Source organism: Aptenodytes patagonicus, chromosome 2 (assembly GCF_965638725.1).
Source record: "Aptenodytes patagonicus chromosome 2, bAptPat1.pri.cur, whole genome shotgun sequence".
NCBI classification, from domain to species: domain Eukaryota; kingdom Metazoa; phylum Chordata; class Aves; order Sphenisciformes; family Spheniscidae; genus Aptenodytes; species Aptenodytes patagonicus.
This window is the reverse complement of record NC_134950.1, coordinates 123950478-123971486: the sequence shown is the minus strand read 5'-3', so window position 1 is coordinate 123971486 and position 21009 is coordinate 123950478. Positions and strand designations below refer to the sequence as shown.

Below are 21009 nucleotides of genomic sequence, written 5' to 3'. Positions count from 1 at the left end.
AATACTCTGGAGATAGTAGATAGTAGAGATAATATCTCAACACGAGAGCTTCAACCACTTAGTGCTGCAGGTAAATATTTTCACTTTTTTCCTCATTTCTCTTTCTTATGCCTTAAAGATTAGAATTATTCCTCCTGCCCAAACTCCAATGTCTTTTAATGGATTTTAATTGTATTGCCTTGTTTATGTTTATCCACATGAAACAAATAAAATAAAAATCTGTTAAGCATTTTTAATGGCATATTATTGGAATTTAATTTATTTCAATGCAGTGATATTTAAGATAAGTTAGTTTATATTTCTTTAAAGTGGTAGACTTAATTGGAGGGAATAGTGGAAATCAGCATTAGCTAAAGTTAGGACTATGGTGATTTATGGCAGCTGAATATTAAGCTGTTTTTGTCTTCAACTAACATTTCTTGTAATAATACCAGGCAAAGATGGATACCAAACATTTTCTTTTTGAAAACTCTTAGCATAAAAATATTGTTCCTGGGCTTGGTGTAACTTATCTTGGTAAGTCAGTAAGGGACTGCCTAAAATCAAAGCATGGGGGTTAGCTCTCCTGGTGTATATCTTTCCGTGAATGCTTAGGGCTACTGATGGGATGGCTGGCGAGCTGGGCTCCCTTGTCTGCTGCTGCTGACCCATGTCTCCCGTGGGCAACTCTTTGCCTTGCAGCTTTCTGTCTAGAAAAGTGGGAATTCTGCTTTTTATTCAAATAGTTACCACAGTTCAGCCTCTGCTTAAAATTCAACATATGTTCAGGAGCTTCTGCTGAGAAAGGACAGCTCGCCAAAGCAGGTGCAGTCAGGCCTCGAGCTGTTTCACTAACTCCTTACTTACAGAGTCTGGGATGCTGAAGGATTTCACCCGGAGCGGAGTGCCTGGGGTGTCTTTCATGCTGTGATGAATATGTTGAGTTTTAGTAACAATTATTGTACTTCATGGGCTCATTGGCTATATTAATATTGCACTGCTATTACTAAAACTTGTGATAGTAGCAAATTGAGAGAGCATAACACCCAGGTATGCGTAGCTTGACTTTCCACCAGTTTCTTTTATTTTGTTATGCTTTTGCTTCAGGAAAGTTTGGAGAAAGATATAGGTTTTATTTCTTTTATCTTTTAAACATGTGCCTGGTATATATTATTTACCATTTTAGCTTAGCAGTTGTATTTGCTACAGGTTATGTGTGTTAGAGAAAACCAAACTGGGGCATAATTTCAGCTCACGAAAGCTGGATTCAATTCAATGCTGACCCTGCTTTTACTAGATGATCCCATGAGGTCCCTTCCAGCCTGAATTATTCTATGGTTCAGTGATTTCAGGCCAAAATCAATATAGATCCTTTGAAGTCATTGATTTACATATGATGATGGTCTGACTTTTTGCCAGGGACAGCTTTAACACTGCTTATCATGTCATCAAAGATGAACATTTTAATCTGAGAACCTACCCCTTGATTTCAATTACAGAATGCATTGCTAGTGACATAACATGGGTGGTATAAAATCCATTTTATCTTTTTAACATCATGCATATTGTCTGTCTATATACTTTAAACTTGTAATTGCCTCTAGAGATCCCTGAAGACCCAGAAACTGCAGAAGAATATTATAATGATGAGTTTGAATCCTGTTCAGAAGGCAGTGAAGAGGAGGAGGATGTGGAAGCGTCACAGACAGTCTCTAAGACAAACCACCAGGTATATGTCACCTTTGGGAAAACAGTATACGCTTGATGCTCATGGGAAAAGTAAGCGCCTTCCAAGATTTTGTCCTACTGACATTACTGAAATTTGTTTTTGTTAGGACGTGTGTGTGTATCCATATCATGAATTAATTATGTATGTATGCATATGTAATTCTGCTGAGTCATTGATGAGAAAGATTCTTGCATTCCTTCAAGATTAAGGATGACACTTCCATGAATGCCACAAGGCGGATTGTTGTCAGTAAACTTCCTTGTGACTGTAAAACACCGAGAGTGGGGTTCTCTCACGTGTTAGCTATGGGTAAATTAAGTTAAAGCTGAAAGTATGTTTCACGCATAAAATCTAAGTTCCAGCTCTAATTCCCAGGGACAGATAGGCACCTCTAGCTGCCACTTCTTCCTGCCTCTATTAGACATATTTTCTAGGACAGTGTGATGAACCGTAAGCCTAAAAAACTGCAAGACTTGAGCAGCAAATCTGTAGACTTTCCCAAGAATCTCAGAAAGTGTCAGTGAAGAGAAAACTTACTATTGAAAGGCTTACAGTAGCTTTATTAGGTGAGGCTGCCACAAGAAAGTCTTGGGGATTGCAGTGTGAAGAAGGTTGAAGATTATTGGAAAAGGCACCTAATTTAGATCTGATCAAAATGAGCTGAGATGAATCTTGTCTCCAGTGATCAAGTCTCAGTGAAATCAATGAACTTAAACGCCCAAGTCAGTTCTGAAGATGGATCTTTCTAAGGTATTCAGGAACAATCGTTTCTCCCCTGGGCCACCAGCTTAAAGTATTGCGTACAGTGGCTCTAAACGGTACTGTCTGATTCTGCTTAGGATCATATATGTTATTCTGAGTTCATGCGCAAATTGTGCAGAACAGAGTGTGAAGTCTTTTGCGTTCTAGGGAACTGACCACGTATGCTAATACTCTTCACTAAATTATAAATAACTTGTACCGATTTTTGAAAATTTTGAACTAATAGCTTCTTTAAGATGTAGTTTTTAAGGCAAAAATAAAATGTTTGTGTGAGAAATCAGAACTCTACTTCTACCATGGTAGCAGGGAGTCCTGAAATTCTCTCACCAGTTAAACTCGGAAATAGCTTCATTCGATCTAGAAATGTCCTCCTAGCTTTCAAACTAAACACACAGGATGTTTTAAAATTCAGGATCAGTTTATACAGTACTGGTCCAAAGAAATTATTAGTCAATTGTAAATCAGTGGAATGTCTAAGAGAGTGCTTTTTTTCAGTTTGCTGGGTCTGTGTTTACTCACAACACATGGACATGCAAACACTCTGTTGCCCAGAAAGTCTACCACAAGATACTCTCGAAAATAAATTATTGCTCGCTTTCATCAGACTCTGAGATAATTTTTTTTCTTTTTAGAACGCCTTTTGAAATTTTCATTCAACTTTCATTGACAGTATCATTAAGTGTCAATCAATAGTGTTTTTGAACAGGCAGACTGCTGCTTAGAATTAATGAAGGGCAGAAGATAAAAATAGATTTCTCAATAATGCAGAATAAATTAGGTGTTGGCAGTCAGATCTGAGCAGCAACATTCCCTCATTTTGCGGTGACTCAGAATCCGGCGATGACAAGAACCGTCACCGTGGGCTGTAAGAGCTGTCCCACTGGCACCTCTTGTCTGAATCAAACCCCGATGGCCCTGAGGCTTTGCTTTACCAGCAGTCTGTGTGCACACAGAGCATTAACCCTCTTCGAACTGGCCTGCTCAGACTGACTGGGAAGCACCCCCTGTGACCATTTGCCTTTTAGGACTTCCTCTATCAGAGAAACTAATTGTCTATCTGTGTTTTTTTCTCATGTTGAACCCCAGCACCTTAGATAAAGCAGAAGTGTGTTCCTGGGTGTTGACACAATCACCTTTTCTTTTACTTGGGAAGTGAGCAAAATTTTCAATTTTCCCTTTCTCAAGTGAAAAATTCTGCAGTAAGTCTGAGGTCAAAGCAGACTGAACATAGCTGTGCAAATCTGCACACCTATGTCTGAACTAACTGAATGGAAAGTCTGTACAGTAAGGGGAAGTAAGCAAGCATTTTAGGGAATAATGTTATCTTGGTGTAAACATCTAATGCAGGTTAGATGGAATATGCTGAGAGGTGCCTCTTTCTCTCTGGTGATTATAAAGGGATCTACAGTTATTAGCATGCATGGGACATCTTCATTCTGGATGTCAACAGTTATGTGAGATGAATCCCACGCAAAGGTAGGTGGGATCATGCTCAGTATTAATAATAAGCTTCAAATCCTACCAGAATAGATTTGATCTTGATAGTATATAGCAGGGGTTTGCTTCTGCAGTAATTTACTTAATACCAAAACTCCTACTCCTATTTCTATGATAGGATTCATACTCTTAAACCCTTTCTTCAAAAATACCTTCATAAATTAAGCTTTTGGAGGTGTGTGCTAATAAAGAAGTCATTCTACTGCAACACAGAATAAGGACTTGTAAGATATTTACCTTCCTAATCTGTGCACATCTCTCAATTTTCCAATGCCAAGATTGCTTTACTAGTTACTTCTGTGCAGAGAGTGCAGAAATGCTGCATCTGGTGGTGCTCCCTGGTGACCCCATTACTTCAAACAACTATTAAAAAAAATTTTCTGATGTTCATGCAGTAGCATGGGGTCAGAAAAGTCATCTAATTGATGGTGCAATTGGGGTGCATGATGTAGAAAGAGATCTGAGCTATTTATTCAAGCTATATTAGGCTCCCACAGATGTCAAGACAGACTGAGAAGTAGTGGCCTTACGTGGGATGCAACACCTCTTCAGTTAAGAAGGTAGAGTTAGGCACTGGAATGGTATAATTTTAAAGGTTTAGGATGGGAGCTGAGACAGCTATTTTTCCCATGTTGATATCTTTCAATACAGCCTGTGTGTTTTCAGCTACATTGTCCAGTTGCGGATATGGAGTTACCACCAATATCAGACCCTAAGCACATCTGGACCTCTCATCTTGGTTGTAGCATTGGAGTTTAGCGTCCTTTGTCCCTCTCTTTTGGAGCAGAAATGCAGATTGCCAGATTTCCAGCAGCAATTTGCCAATTACTTTTCCAGACCTCTACCTCTTCAAGCCAATGGCTCTTTTCTACATGCTTTTTTCCTAGGAACACTGGTTTCTAATTAGGGGGAAAACATGAAAGAGGATGAGAAACTGTTTCTAAAAAAATTTAAAAATATGAAGCTCAGGAGAGGTTTCGTCTTGAAAAGTTAGTGCACAGTGAAGTTTTCATTGGCTTTGATTTAGCTGAGATGCTAATGGATGCTTTTTTACTGCAGTTTATCCCCTTGTTCTTTGTGTTTTCTTTTAGTGACAGTAATAACAAATTTGCCCTCTTCATTATGACAAAGTTTACTAATGTGGTACATTAGCTTCCTATTTTCAATTTCTGGGTCGCTTCTGAGATTGTCAAACCAGATAATCAGCTGGCATAAATTATCATAGCTCCAGCGGCTGTGGGTGGTCTGTGTGCTGTCACCCAAAAAATGCTCCACTGGATTCCTAACACGCGCCTTGGCATGGCCTGTTGCTGTTTGTTAGAAAGGGGTTCGTTCGTTCGTTCTGAATTTGAAATGTGCAAGCATTCATCCACGCTGGCTCTTATGCGTAAGAGTGCCTCTCTTCTGCACATCTGTCAGAGTCCCTTGCCTATTCTGTAGGGCTCTGCTTTCTCTGCAAAACAGAGAAACATTAAAGAAATACATTAAATAGATAAGCATATTAAATAAAACAGCTGAAATCCTCTTGGATTGCTAAACCCAAGTGGAGAAAAGGCACAGGTAGTTTCTACCTCAGCGTAAGTTGATTAACCATTTATTCAACTATTTACCACTGTGTGAAAACCACATGCTCTTCCTCACTGAAATTTTATTTCAAGATAGCCAAGTTAAGACAGCTAGTTTCCTTGCAAACCAGTGGTGATGAAAGTGGTGAAAGTGTATCTTTTGCCTTACAGCGTAATGAGAGAAAACCAGCTCTGTTGTGATACTTGGAGTAAATATGATGTCCTGTTGTGAGAATTCAAAGGTTTGGGAATTACAATCTTTATCCCATAAAAAAGAAAAAAAGGTTTCATTAAAGCAATTGTATTAATATTGTATGTGGCCATTTACCATGTTTTTGTCTGTCTGTCTATAGATTTGCAGTTAACTGTTAGTGATAATGAAAATAAAAATAATTACAAATTTATATTAGCAGAAAATTAATCTCAGTTTTCTGTTTTGAATGAAAAATATTTAATAACTTTTTAATGAAGTCCTAAAGATTCATTTGATCTTTTTTCTTTTACAAAGACAGAGAAATTATATCTGTAATATTAAGTCTGTCTTAATTCAATATTCAATATATATTGTATATATAAATAGAATGCATTCTGTAGCATTTCCTGGGCACTTTACTGGCAAAAGCCCCAGTTAGGCAGGTTCAGATTAGCTTGGTCATCTGAGGTGACTCAGGCGCTTTGGATGGGCTGCAGAACTGGAAGCCCTGGTGCTGACTTTATCTAGCCAGGACCCCACAGGCTGCTCCAAAAGGGCAAAGAGGCTCCTTCAGACCTACGAGCCTTTGAGTTATCTGTTGAAATGGCCAACCAAGAAGCTGATTCCCATCTTGCAAACCTCAGCTAAAAAAGCAGAGTCTGTTTCAAATGTAAGCTCATGAAACAACTTAGGGTTATAAGAAGTTAGATCATGCTCATCCATAACAGCTCTCACTTGCACCGAAAGGTCAATAACCAGCTGACAGTCACTGCCAACAATTATTGTTATCCTGTTAAGGTATACTGGCAGTTCCTCAGTTTGAGAAACTTAGAATGAGCATTTTGAGTAAGATCACAGAGAAACATAAAGCAGATTGTCCATTATAGAAGCTGAGGTCAATATTGTTTCTTTTTATTCCAATGTTTTAAATTTTAAAACCATAGGCTTCTCAATATTTTTTAAAATACAGATTTTTGGCAGATTTTTCAGCAAGGTCAAGATTTTGACTTTCAGTTTTAAATAGCCAAGAAATGCCATGTTGTCGAATGGGATGTGGCAGCAGCTTCTAGAAACCAAGTTTCTCTTGGGCTTTAACAAAATTGTGATCTGCTTCCTGGAGCACAATCATTGACTAATGGCCAGATCTTTAAATTTTGTCTGTGTACACAAACAGCGTTTCTCATGAAAGGTACCATGGCAAAACTGTTAATCGTCTGTCTGGTAACAGAATACTTGAAATAGAAAAGTGCTAAAATCTTTTCCTAACTAAAATTTTTTCAATTAGTCATTGTTACCAGATATGTAAGTAGATGTAATTACATGAAACATGAGTATTAATTTGCAGTGGGCAGCTATCATAAGCATAAGAAATTCTGGCATAGTTAAGAAGTACATACTTGCCTTTTTCAATGTAATATTGTTTTAGATATTCCAGGACTAACCGATGATAAAATGCTGGTGTATTTTCAGAGATTGCACACCACCCTCCACAGTAAACATACCTTTTTTAAACTCCATGCACAGTTGTTCTACACACTTGTGTTCTGCAAGGAATCTGATGTAAACAATTGTTTGTATATAACATCATTCCCAAGCCTGGTGTTTTAGGAGAAGAAACTAAGCAATGTAGACCCTTTGTAGTCTAGTGTTGACACTCATTGGTGTAAGTGATGTCCTTTATGTTTGTGGGATCATACCTCTTGTACATAGTGTTTATATTTAAGTTTGTGCTCACACTAATGCTATTCTTTATTTCATTTATCCACAGGACAGTGATATTGAGGCAATGGTCAAGTATTTGGAGAGTGTCCTGAATAATAGCTCATTGGGTAAGATGATATCTCTTCTTTAAATGTAATGGAAGCAGTTATTAGCAGTCTGTATTCATCACAGTCCAATTATTTCCATTTTGCAACAAAATAACTCAAAAAATGTGATCTTATTGAAAATTGCTTCCTTAATCTACTGCAGAGAAGTATAAATATGCCAAAAGAAAAGGCATATTTAAGTTATGTGCTTTTGTTGAAAATAATAGAGCCATAAAACATGATGGTCAGAAGCATGGAATGTTATAACAAAAGCTTTTAAAAACTTGGCTTCTTCCATCTTTTCTCCGGAGGAAAGTATTTAAGGATATGTAGGTTGTTTTATGGTTTCTAGTACTGGTAAGAATAACAGAAAATTAATTAAAATATTTAAAATTTTTTTTAAAAATGATGATCCAGGTTTGGATAATATTGATTTTATTTTACAGTATCTCATTACAGGCACAGAAAAATGACTGAGAATTTAAGCTTGCAATTTAATCCTAAAATCTCCTGCAAGTTCTTGCTATAAATTTAGAGTTTGAAAGCCTGGTTTCTTATGTTCTACCTAAAAGCTAAAAAGAAAACTTAAGTGAAAGAAGGCTATTTACTGAGGCTGGCATAGTCACTGTCCTCGAAGACCACCGGGTTGGACTGTGCCAGCAGCAGCCTGCGTGTGGGTTGCATGAAAGCCCAGGGGAGTTCCCAAAGGCTCCCATGGGAACCACAGTCTTGTTTAGCTGCCTCACTTACACTCATCCAGTCGGGATAAACCTGACTCAGTATTATCTTGTGGCTCTGACACGAGAATGTAGGGGAAGCCTGGGAAATCCTCCTTGTAGATGTTCCTCTAGTGCTGAGTTCTGTTTCACCTCTACTCATGAGCATGGACTGATGGGAAGAGAGAACCAAAGAAGAAAAAGGATGAAAGGGGGTAATCAAAGCTGTGGCAGTCATAGTCTTGTAGCCACTGAATCACGTCTGGTCACCTTCTGGGTCCCACGTCAGGGGGATCCTTAGGACTGGAGGAAGGAACATTCACGTCCAGTTTGTCTTCACACTAACAGAGATCCCACAGTCTTAAAATTCTGCACTCATTTATGCATTTGCAGCATCATTGTCTGCAGTGGGTTTGCAGAAGTGGAAATAGGGACAAAATTTAGCTCTATAGTTCAATATTTTGTTATTTTAATGAAAGAGAGGAATTGCCTTGAGGGCTTCTGGGAAAAACCCAGAGTATAAGCCAAAGTCAGACAGTGGTATTTTAAAAAAGTTTTAGTATTAAAGAGACTCTTGTCTTCTTCTTTTTCTTTCAGTATTAAGAACAAGAAGATGCCTTTTTAATTTATAATATTAAAGAATTAAATTGTGCTTTAATAATTAAAAAAATCTCTGACCAGTCTGTGCTGAAACTTAAAACCTTTCTCCAAGCTGAATTAGTAATTAAGTTTGTATGTTCTGTTCCAAACAAATATATGTGACGATAATAAGAGAGAAATCTGCTAGGGTCCCTTTTATCTTTGTATGCTCAGTGTCACTGAGGAAGTTTAAACATTTACTATTTTAAGTTAAGTATCAATACAGGCTGGGGGATGAAGGGATTGAGAGCAGCCCTGCCGAGAAGGACTTGGGGGTACTGGTGGATGAAAAGCTGCACATGAGGCAGCAACGTGCGCCCGCAGCCCAGAAGGCCAATCGTATCCTGGGCTGCATCAAAAGCAGCGTGGCCAGCAGGTCGAGGGAGGTGATTCTGCCCCTCTACTCTGCTCTGGTGAGACCCCACCTGGAGTCCTGCGTCCAGCTCTGGAGCCCTCAGCATAAGAAAGACACGGACCTGTTGGAGCAGGTCCAGAAGAGGGCCATGAAAATGATCAGGGGGATGGAACACCTCTCCTGTGAAGAAAGGCTGAAAGAGTTGGGGTTCAGCCTAGAAAGGAGAAGGCTCCAGGGAGACTTTATAGCAGCCTTTCAATACTTAAAAGGGGGCTTATAAGAAAGACGGGGACAAACTTTTTAGCAGGGCCTGTTGCGACAGGACAAGGGGGAATGGCTTTAAACTAAAAGAGGGTAGATTTAGACTAGATATAAGGAAGAAGTTTTTTTACGCTGAGGATGGTGAAACACTGGCACAGGTTGCCCAGAGAGGTGGTGGATGCCCCATCCCTGGAAACATTCAAGGTCAGGTTGGACGGGGCTCTGAGCAACCTGATCTAGTGGAAGATGTCCCTGCCCATGGCAGGGGGGTTGGACTAGATGACCTTTAGAGGTTCCTTCCAACCCAAACCATTCTATGATTAAGTTCTTCCAATGTCAAGCTACAAAGCTGCAGTTGAGATCATTTTAATGTGTTTGCTAACATTCATTTATACCTTGCTTTTTCTTCACTGGGCTGCAAATTCATGTTACATCAAAATTTTCTGTATATGGTGCATTTTACATAAGTTAGATACTTGTTCTCTTTGTTCACCCTAAAGCTAGTTATGTCCTCTTCCAGGTCTGCATTTCTTTAACTGATCACTAGCAATTTGGTTATAGGCATGGGATTGCCAGTGCCAGCCTGTGCCTCACCTCTTGTCATCCCATGCCCGTAGTCCTTTACACCTCATCCTTTTTCCCCACTTTTCAAGGCATCAGCTGTTGTACCAGGCCTGTATTTCGCTACATTAATTTACTTAAGTTAGTTATAAATATGTCATTCTGCACAGAATACTACTATCCATCTAAAAATGTGGGTTGTACGATACAAAAATAAGCGGAAATAAAACAAAATAGCCACAACTACCTGGTCATTAGAAGAACTGCTGTTACAGCTTAAGCAATTAAATCAAAGTTCCTGGCAGGTCAAGACAAGTTCAGACAACACCTGAAGCCTTGCAAACTCAGGTCCAAGCGTGTGGCCTGGTACTAGCAGTGGCAATACCATATTATTGAGCTACAGAGGTACAACATCATTATAATAGCTACTCCTGAAAACAGTACGGATTTCATGGCAATAATAGGGCAGATGCAGAAATCTGGCCTGGCCAGAATTTCTTGTAGTGTCTTTCATTGTTAAAGGTATTGTGAAAAAATTATGTGCCATTTCAAGCAGGTGCTAGAGAACATCTGAGTAGAATAAAACTAGAACTTTTTTTATGTCAGCAAGGGCTGTGATAAAGAGGATGCAATAAATATACATTGTTTTTCCACAGGTGGATTTTCTTTGGTATAAACCCCAGTTTATACTGAGGTAAAAGGGTACTTGCTGAAGGGTAAAAGGACTTTTGAAGTAACTGAGCTTTCTCATCAAGATTTCCCACTGAGTCACTGTGAATACCAGTGCTTTAGTGTGGTACAAGGCTCATTTTGGGTTGGCTATACAGCTCCATGTGGAGTATATTTGAAATAAGATAGTCCATGCTGATAAAATTTGAAAAATTGGGAAGATCCCAGAAAAGAACTGCAAAATGAAAGGAAGTTTGAAAAACTGGTTTTACAATTTACTAAATCTGCTTAGCTTAAAGGAGGAGAAAGTTAGAGGCAGTTGGGTCACTTTGTATTGTTCGTAAACTCAGGAAAATACATCTGATTCTAAGGAGCTTTTTAGAAAGCTTTGTAGAAAAAGGCATTGTAGGATCTCATATGTAGCAGTGAAAGCTGAAGAAAAATTCGAAATCCAAACAGAAGTCTATGATTCAGTGGAGATAATAGCTTCACAACACATAATGGCTTACCAAGAGGTGCAGTAGATGTCTATCACCAATAATTGGGTTGTTAGCAGAAATGTTGGTAGGAATACCTTTGGGCCATAATGTATGAAAAGTCTCACCAGATAATCATAGTCACCTGTTTTAAATGTAAGTACCTGTGAATAAATGTCAACCAGAGGATTTGTTTCCCTACAGATACTTTCATCTTCCCTTCGACAGAGTAGAAGGATGCAGTGAGAGCCCCAAATTGGTGCTGCATGACCTGAGAGGACAAAGATCTTTTGCCCTTTTGCCCTATGTTGTTCTCTGCAGTACTAGGCTAGATGCTGGGAGAGTATTTGTCTTTGAAATACATTTAGAAAGCCACAGTACCTGGTTTTGACAAGTCAGTGCTCTTGTTGTTTCATTTGATTTTGTTTAATGAATCAAGAATGATATATTGCATAAAACATGCAAATAGTTATCTGGCCACTTTTTGAAGAAGCATAGTTCCTTGTTCTGTGTTGATGTATGGTTAGGCAAACTGCTCAAAGCTGGGTGCAAAATATATTGTTAATCAAGTAACTGCTTCTAAGGAAATACCTCTGAGATAGAAGTTGGTGTGGGTTATGAATCACCCCAGGAAAAATTTTTGAGGCTGCTTGTAGCAACAACATGAAAAGCTCTTACCAGTTTTCACTGAGAACTCATTTTTTTTATGACTAACCACACCTTTGCAGCATCCTACAATCTGTAGTCCTTGCAGCTGCCTCATAGTACCCAGAAAATCATTTTTAATGGAGAGGAAGATAGATATTAGTTTTCATGTAGAGAATAAGTTTTGCTTGGCCAACTGCCAATGTGGAGAGTAGACAAAGTACAAATTATTTAGCCTGAAATCCCAGAAAAAACAAGAAGGATGTCTTTAATAATGAAATGTTGGAGGAGAAGGAGATATTGTAGCAATAAATAGATTGAACCCACTAAGCGGAAAGAGTATGCTGAGCTCTTACTACAATGATATATCCTGTAATATTGGTAATACCAGGATTTAGCTGAGGCCTGTGGTTAAATGTTCTCTTTCTTAAGAGAATGCAAAGATTATATTTGCCTTAGACCACTGGTGCTCAGGGCGTCAATTTTTTATTGCTTTCGAAGCCCAAAGCCCCACATCTGGACCTTAATTCTACACCAACTCAAAGAGGAGCATACCACCCAGTAAGTCATGAGCATTGCTTTGCATAGTGCTTGGGGTTTCCTCAGGGCCACCCTGAGGATGGTGAATTTTCCAACGCTGCTAAAGTAATTGAATGCTTACAGACCCCATGTAAAAATGTACGGATATGCATGTGTTGTGTTACAGTAAATGATCGGGAAATGTTTTTTGCATTGATGGGTGAAGTTATTGGTTGCTAGTAAGAATGGAGCTTGTCATTTTTCATCTTTTAAACTATGTTAACTATACCTCAGTTGCAATACTTAGGCACCAGACAACTGTGAGTCATTAGGTGTAAAGAGAAGTTAGGAAAATGTTTCAAAAAGTCAAATCATTTGTCCGTAGCCAGATAACAGTCGGAAATCCATTTCTTCTGTGGTCTCTCTCCATGCCTGCTTCCTATCTTCTGAATCCAGCAAAGTTCTGAATCCGGCAGACACTTACGGTGAGCGATTCAGTAGGGTCCCTCATGACAGAAAGTTTTAATCTCGGTATTCAACCTTATATGATCAGGATCTAGAATCATGTAAGACATCGGAGCTTATCTCCTGGGAAAGCCATGATTATGCATTCCAGGGAAGCATTCAGTACTCTCTGGGGGTGTCTATACTGCTCATAGCAGGAAGGTAGCTGCAAGCTCCCTCTGGCTGTAGGTGATCAATGTTAATGCAATCCAAACTAAACACCAGCTGCGTCCAAGCTAAAAACCCCTGCTAGGAGGGGAGAGCGTGTTCATTTAGACAAGGCATTGTGCTAGCGTGTTTGTGTGACTTTTGGCTTGTTCATATCCTAGGCAGAGCCCTCCCGCGTCTGTTCAGAACTTGGCCACAGCCCACACATTTTACGCAGGATGTAGTTCCACCATGGTATATGTTCTCCTCTTTTGGGAAGTGAATTTCTAATGCCAAATATTTTGCAAGAAGAAACTAAAATAGCTGCTTTGTTTGGCTTAGCAAATTGAAAGCTGAAGTAGGATCTTTTTTTCCCAATTATAAACAAATGAAAGGAGTATGCAAAAGGGAAGGGAAGAACTGAGTAAGCCCAAGGAAAGGACTGGCATAGGAGAAAAATGAGCAGGAACTAGCCAATAAAGAAGTTTTGCTGGGAAATTAGAGGAGAGATCTTAGCTACCAGGTCACAGTGAGGCTCTGGAATTGTCTTGCAATGGGAGCAGTAGGGGCAATAAATAAATAAATTCCTTAAGTTAAGCAGGGACTTGTGTGGTATGATGGACTGGCAACATGAAATTGCAGGATATTTGAGCTGATAACCCTGACAGTCCTCTGTGATTAACACTTCTGTGTTCCTGTAGATGAGTACCACAGCGGTCTGTGAACATTAGGTCCTTAAATATTGCAACAGCCCACGAGGCCTGTAAACAGAAAGAATGTGCATGTGTGTATATGCATATGTATATTTCTCACATATATATATCTGTATTTACATATACAGATACGTTTATATATATGTACACACACACACAAAAAGAGTAACTTCATCTGAAGGGGAAAGTGATGTCATAAGTTAAATACTTTCAGTTCACAGTAATGATCAAGCTAAAGGAGAGACTTGCCTGTTAGGAAGAAGCTTCTTAGTCTTATAAATAAGTGCAAGAACAATGGAGGAAAATACATATTGTCTAAGCAAATTTCATTTTGTTGACTATTTATCTGTCCCAGCACTTCCTCAAGTGACTGTTCTTTCTGTTGTAATGTAATTCCCTGTACGCTACACAGAAGGAAAATTGTTGTTACAATTCTGGTGCCTTTAAACTATAAATCTACTTGTCCCTCAGAAAGGAGTTGCCCTTAATGTGCATTTAATAATCTAATTAATCTTTAATTAATGTGGCACTACCTTGTGAGAAACAGGAATAGTCTTCCTCCTTCTGACTGCCCTTGACTCTGCAATAGAGCTTGGAGATGAAGGTGAATAAGGTTATGTGTCTGTGCATTGATTTGTAGGCTCGGGGACTGTCACCGGAGTGTCTCCAGGGGTGCCCCAGGGATTCAGAGCTCTCAACAGCACTATGGCTGAGACCAAACTGAAACGCATGAGGGAGTAAGTAGCATATTTATGTGTTACCAATATTCAGGCAAAGAGGATGGATTTGAAAAACTGCAGAACACAGCAAAGAAAATCATGTGTTGTTTCCCCACCCCAAAAAATCCCTTCAGCAAAAAGAAGTGGATGGTAAGGTATTCTTTACAGACTGGATGCTACTTGCCTCCACAGAGGATGAAGGTTGGCTGTCACTTCTGATTGTTTTCTCGTAATCTGCACAATCACTGTCATCCTTCCAGGATATAGTTTGCCTTCACTGCTGTCTGTGTCGTTCTGAACTTTGCTTTCTTTATTAGCTCAGCACATGCGCATAAATCACCTGCAGATACCCATGTTCCCACCATGTTTGCTCCCTCACCCACACTTCATTCTTGCCTGGAATGAAAGACTAATGGATTTGTTTCCCATGATGATATGATGATTTAAACCAAACATGATTGCTGCTGTTGGCTGGGATTTTCAAATGAGACACAGGAATTTACATGTGCAGCTCCCTTTGAAACTCATTGTCTAATTGCTTTCAGCATCATTGAAACCCCAGCTTTATTAATAAAGATTTCAGTGTCTTAAAACAAAGACCTGTGCTTCCTTTCTAGAATGTACTGATTAACGTATCTTGAGCTTTTATCTTGATTCAGTAATTTCTGGCCTTCCAAGATTTATTGCACCCTAATTTAGGTACTGATCTGATAATCATAATGCTATGTGTTGTTTCTGAACTCAAATTTTCTTTGCAGTATTGCAACATTCAACTGATCTCAGATTGTGAAGTCTTTAAAAAAGGGCAGTTTTCTCTTGTGTGGGTGGACAGTGCCAACAATATGGTGGATGTTATCAGAATACAAATAAGTTCAAATAGTTAATACTAGTAGTTATTTAAGTGAATCCCCTGAAGAAAATGAATGCAACCACAACAGCATTGATGCCAATCATTGTTTAAAACAAATTACGGTGCCAAGTGCACCATGTATTCAAGGGAAATACCAATCAGGTTTACTCCAGATAGAAGTTGTTCAGTTTTATGATATTTCAAGATGCAGCAGCTCCTAGGGTTTCACTTCATGGCTTAGCCTTTATTGTGCAACCAGTCAGCAGGTCTCACAGCCTGCCACTCTGATTGCTTTCCATTCCCTTTTCATGGAAGGTACTTATAAAAATAAAAAAAATGCATCATGTTGTGCCAACTAGTTGCAAGGTAAGGTTGTTTAGTCAAAATGCCCACTAATCTTACAGCCTTCCCCTTGTGTTCTCGTGGTTACAGGATAAACCTTAACTATTTGAACTTCATGGTCATTGCCTTTAGGGCTGAGGTGCGATTAAATCACTTGCTTCTTTCAAATTCTGTTTTTCCAGTGCTGTTTCATGGTTTTCACAGTTTGTTGGTTCTGATAGGTTAAGCACGTAGTGGTGGTTAAATGCTGAAAAATTTGGAAGTGCTGTTATATGATCCTTTGGAAATGTTACATTTCAGAATAGTTTATAAACTAGCCATATGCTAATGAAAAGCCTGATTAACTGCAGTAATTCACATTTAATGCATTAAACTTCCTGATTTTGGAACACTTTCCTAGTCATTTCATTCCTGAGTGAGAACAGTCAGCTCGGTCTGTAGGCCAAAAGGCGCACCCAACCGGCATCTTGAGAACTTCCAGCAGACCGTACCCATGAACGATTTTCAAGTTACATTCATTAAGAGAACAAATTAAGGGGGGGGGGGTGTGTGTGTATGTTTTGGGTTTGTTTGGGTTTTTTTTGGTAAATGAAGGTACAGATCTCCTTTTGTGGACTATTTAAAGAAGTCTATCAAAATATTTACTCAGGTTATTGCCCTTTCTCCTAAACATACTATGACCTTGTCATTTTCTGAATATGTAAAGGCGAGGGAGTACGTTAATTGCTTGGAAGTTAGGGTGTTAAGAAACAAGTGAGTGAGCACAATACCCTGCACACACATACACAAGGAGATCCCTGCAAAGTCTTACACATGGCCAGTTTGCACACAGAGCACAGTGGGGGAATTTTCAGTGGTGAGAAGGAAGTACATCTGGCTGCAGAATGATGCATGAAGCCTCAGCTGCTCTGCTCATCCCTCAGCAAACTTCACATGATGTGTTGTACTTCATCCACACAGCAGTGCCGCTTAGGCAAGGCTAATATAATTTAAACTTGTGCTATTCAGTTTTACACAGGAAGCCACAGACTTATGGTGGGGTCTTCCAGTTGACAGCTTCTAATGAAAGAGAGAATGTGGGTTTTTTGTCTTAAAGAAACTGAGTAGCTGGAGTTCTTAGGAGGAAACAGAAAAGAAGAGCCCTGGAGACAATGTGGAAGTGCAGTGAAATCTGTCCAGGTGGCAAGTCACTATAGAAACAGAAGTATGAAGGTTTGGGATCAGTGCCATTTTCAGATGCTAACAGCAATAGATTCTGATGAGGGAGACTCTCTTTCATGTCATGAATTGCTCAGAAAGTAAGCATTGTGCCTATACATTACAAGTAACATTAATGAAAGAAACTCTCATTAGTTGTGAAGAAATGGTAGATTCAGGTAAAATAACACGGAGTCTAACAGCAAAAACGCCTTTTAGCCATTTTTAATTGACACATGAATGATACGGGCTTGCAAACAACTGCAGCAGGACAGTCATTTGACTAGATGTGATGTGCTCATTGCTTGAGTCATCACAGTGTGCTGCACTGAACGTGTTCTTTGACAGCAGAGAGACTTGCTGTTTATCAGAGTGCCAATTTAGGTAGCTTCTACTGTATTCTTGTGCAGGGCTTTATACCTATATTCATGTCAGAGGGAAGTTGTGCTAAAAGTCCTTACAGGAATGCAGAAGGAAGCCACGGATGTTCTTGAATATGGTAGGTAGGAGTCTTTTGTCTTCTCCTATTTTAAGTAAAACAAAGGCTCAGGGCTTAACCTATAGACAGCCTGATAGCGTTTATGATTCAGTCACCAGCTTCCTTCATTACAGTCCCTGAATATTTTCCCTGGCATCTTCTTTCCAATTCCCGTTGCACTCTGTTCCAGCATTTTGAATTGCTGTCTTCTCAGTAAAAGTCATGATAAAATCGCCTACTCCAGTGACAACAATTTCTAGTTTGTTATACTTGGTATCACTATTCATTATAAAGTTTATAGCAGCAGAGATTTAACTTTACCTTTCAAGTGGAGTTCATTCTCTCTGCAAAGATTTCTACTTCAGTGCTCAGCATTTCGATATTGGGATCTTCTGCAGCGTTGATAAGAAATCTCTGTTTCTTGAACTAGCTCTCTCAAAGGTTATCTGAGCTTTTTCTCATTATGCTCCTTCTCAGCCTTGCATGTTAACAGTGGGAAGTCAGGCAAATATATATGAGTTGTGTGACTCATATTCCTCTGTCCTGGTTTCAGCTGGGATAGAGTTAATTTTCTTCCTAGTAGCTGGTACAGTGCTGTGTTTTGGATTGAGCATGAGAACAATGTTGATAACACACCGATGTTTTAGTTGTTGCTAAGTTGTGCTTACACCAGTCAAGGACTTTTCAGCTCCTCATGCCCTGCCAGCCAGAAGCTGGGAGGGGGCACAGCCAGGACAGCTGACCCAAACTGGCCAAAGGGACATTCCATACCATGTGACGTCATGCTCAGTATATAAACTGGGAGGAGTTGGCCAGGGGGTGGTGACCGCTGCTCGGGGACTGGCTGGGCATCGGTCGGTGGGTGGTAAGCAATTGCATTGTGCATCACCTATTTTGTATATTCTTTTATCATCATCATCATCATCATCATCATCATCATTATTATTATTTTCCCTTCCTTTTCTGTCCTATTAAACTGTCTTTATCTCAACCCATGAATTTTACTTTTTTTCCCCGATTCTCTCCCCCATCCCATTGCGGGGGGTGGGGAGTGAGCAAACAGCTGTGTGGTGTTTAGCTGCCTGCTGCGTTAAACCACCCCAGTCATTTTGGCACCCAGTGTGGTTAAACCACAACATCCTCATATTGGGATTTTAGGCAGAGGAATCATATTAGATGCAGGAAACAGGAGGAACTGTTTCTTGGTATTTTCTGTCCTGGCCACCATCTCATTCTCATGGTGGTTCCTGTCCATGGTACTGGGTAAATTGGTGCATGTCTCAGTCTGAGAAGCTCTACTGTCACATGCTCTCCAGAGCCAAATTATCTTCACCAGAGAGATCCATGAGGAAAACCTGATGTCAGTTCCACTGATGCATCCCTATAGAGACTTTCCAACTATGCATCTCAGAAATGAACCAAGCTGTTCTTCAGAAGCAACTCCTCAAGCCAAAGCTTTTTTTCCCACCATCAGATCAAATTGTTAAACCACCTATTCTTTTTTTTCCCCTGAGGTCCATACAGCTTGTCAAAGTCTTCTTTACAAGATGTCAGAAGCTTTGGCAGTATGCATTGCCTGAAGGATTGGCTTTGTCCCTAAGGAAAGGCTTTAGAAGAGTCATTGTAGCAACCACTAGCTTGTTTTCTGCCAGCTTCTGAAAAACTTAGTAGGCAAACCCAAAGCTTTCTTCAGGCTTGGACTAGCAGCACTGATAGCTTATGAGAGGCTAAAGAGCTCAAAATCTACATTACAAGAGACAGACCCAACTTGTTTAGATCTCTAGCTGAAAAAGTTTTTCTGCTGCTTTTCAGCTTACTCTATCTTATTCTGAGGCCCTTCTTTCCAAGTTTTTGACCACCTCAACCACAATTTGACCACAATGAAGGGCCTGGCAGAAGCACAGAAGCCCTGTGGAAAGTCTTATGATGCATGCTTGACATCTCAAGTCTGTGCAGGGTTTCATGATCTAAAATGGAAAAGTGAAGGTGAGAAATAAGACAAGTGTGTGCAGAAATTTGTGGACAAGAACAAGCCTTCTTAGGGGTTTTGGTGCAGTTGGCTATATTCACAATGGCACCTCCCTATGTTAGGTAGTATTTGTATCCCAGGTGTCCAGTGAGTGGAGGCTTCCCCTTGCAGCCTCTTCAGCACTGTAGTCAAAATTCATTTCTTGGGCTTTATAAAATCAGGATTTGTGTTTTACAGAGTAAGGCTAGTTTTTGAATAATGGAATAGCTATGGAATAGACTGTATATCTTCTTCTCTCTTTCCTGAAAATATAAAGAGAAATAAAAACGTAGGAAATGAAGAAAAAAGCTTAGTACAGAGTGTTTTGTGCTCCTTTGTGGAGGTATCCATGAATATATACAATGAGTCACTTTAATAGCTGTGAACTTTAATATGCAGTTTAGAATTCAATAAAATGTATGTCAGTAAAAGGAAAAAGCTTTTATGCCCCAAATTTTAAGTAAATTAAAATCCTTTAGCACAGCAGTAAGCACCTCTTAGTCAGTCCCTGAAGTCTTACACACAGCAGCATTCCATGATCAGGCAAAAGACTTCATCATCTCCTGCTGAGTGTAAGTAAAGCCATCTTTCAGAAGTCATGGAGAAAAGGCATTTGGTGATATTTTTATTCTGTTCCTGTGAATGCTCATAACACTATTGGTTTAGACTCATGAGCAGTATGCATATATGCTGCTTGTGCTTGTGATGTTGGCATCAAATGTATCGTTTATCTTAAAAATTCTGAAAGAAAGGTCATACTGAAGTCATTGAATAGGCACTGGATATTCTTTAAGATAAGTAGTCCTAAAAATGCCTGAAGTATAGAAAACTTTTTGTACATTTATTTTTGCACATTTTTAAACTATTGCAGTAAAGAAGCTGATGGTTTGATTTAGTGTTTTATTAGATGTTGGGTGGAGCTTCCTAAGGGCCAGCTCTGAGCCTACTGAAACTGGTTTTGTTACTGACATCATTGAGGGCAGCTTTAGGTGAAGGCAAAAGCAACAAATATAGAAAAGCTAAAAAGGTTTTTAGACTTCCATAAAAAAAAATCTCAGTGACCTTTTAATTGCCATTGACACTCATGTTGAAGGTGTCATGACATAAACATGCATGAGGAATAAGATGTCTTCTCACAGACAAAAGACATATTTGGTAGGGAAGTTTATTGACACTGTCTGAGCTATGACTGTTTTTTGCAGACGAATAGAGGACAGTATTCTTGAAGGTATTGATCCTGAAATGTTTTTGAGCATGAAATTTCCTCTTACACACACTGCAGTTGTTCTGTTCAACACTCCATTTTCTGGTAATAATTTCTGTCTGGTGATCCCAAGACATCTTACAGCATAACTGTAGCTTTTTGCTTCTCATGGGCTAAGCCAAAATATTACTTACATATCCACCCTCCCTGTCACAGTCTTTCTCACACCTCATTTTTAAAGGCCAGTCTCCATCTCTTAATTGTTTACGGCCAAATGAGCTCACTACAGAAACACATTAAACAGCTTAGCCCAGAAAGAGTTTCTCTTTCTTTTACTGTTAATCTATTTCAAGATAATTGCACAGTTACCTTCCAGACCCAGATTTGAAGGTCTGAAGTATTTTGGTTTTGCTGTTTGCTTTACAAGCAAGTGAACTGAGAATACAGTAAAACTAACCGGGAACACTAGGAGA

At 39.3% G+C, this 21009-nt stretch overlaps 1 protein-coding gene across 3 annotated transcripts in view; it reads left to right on the top strand.

Moving 5' to 3' along the window:
• NEK11 (NIMA related kinase 11) overlaps positions 1–21009 on the top strand; it is a 110452-nt gene that overhangs the window by 76761 nt on the left and 12682 nt on the right. For all 3 annotated transcript variants that reach the window (XM_076331068.1, XM_076331069.1, XM_076331070.1), the window contains 3 exons: positions 1584–1708; positions 7494–7554; positions 14379–14475. In XM_076331068.1, coding sequence (XP_076187183.1) covers positions 1584–1708; positions 7494–7554; positions 14379–14475 — 283 coding nt within the window. The remainder of the gene's footprint in view (positions 1–1583; positions 1709–7493; positions 7555–14378; positions 14476–21009) is intronic.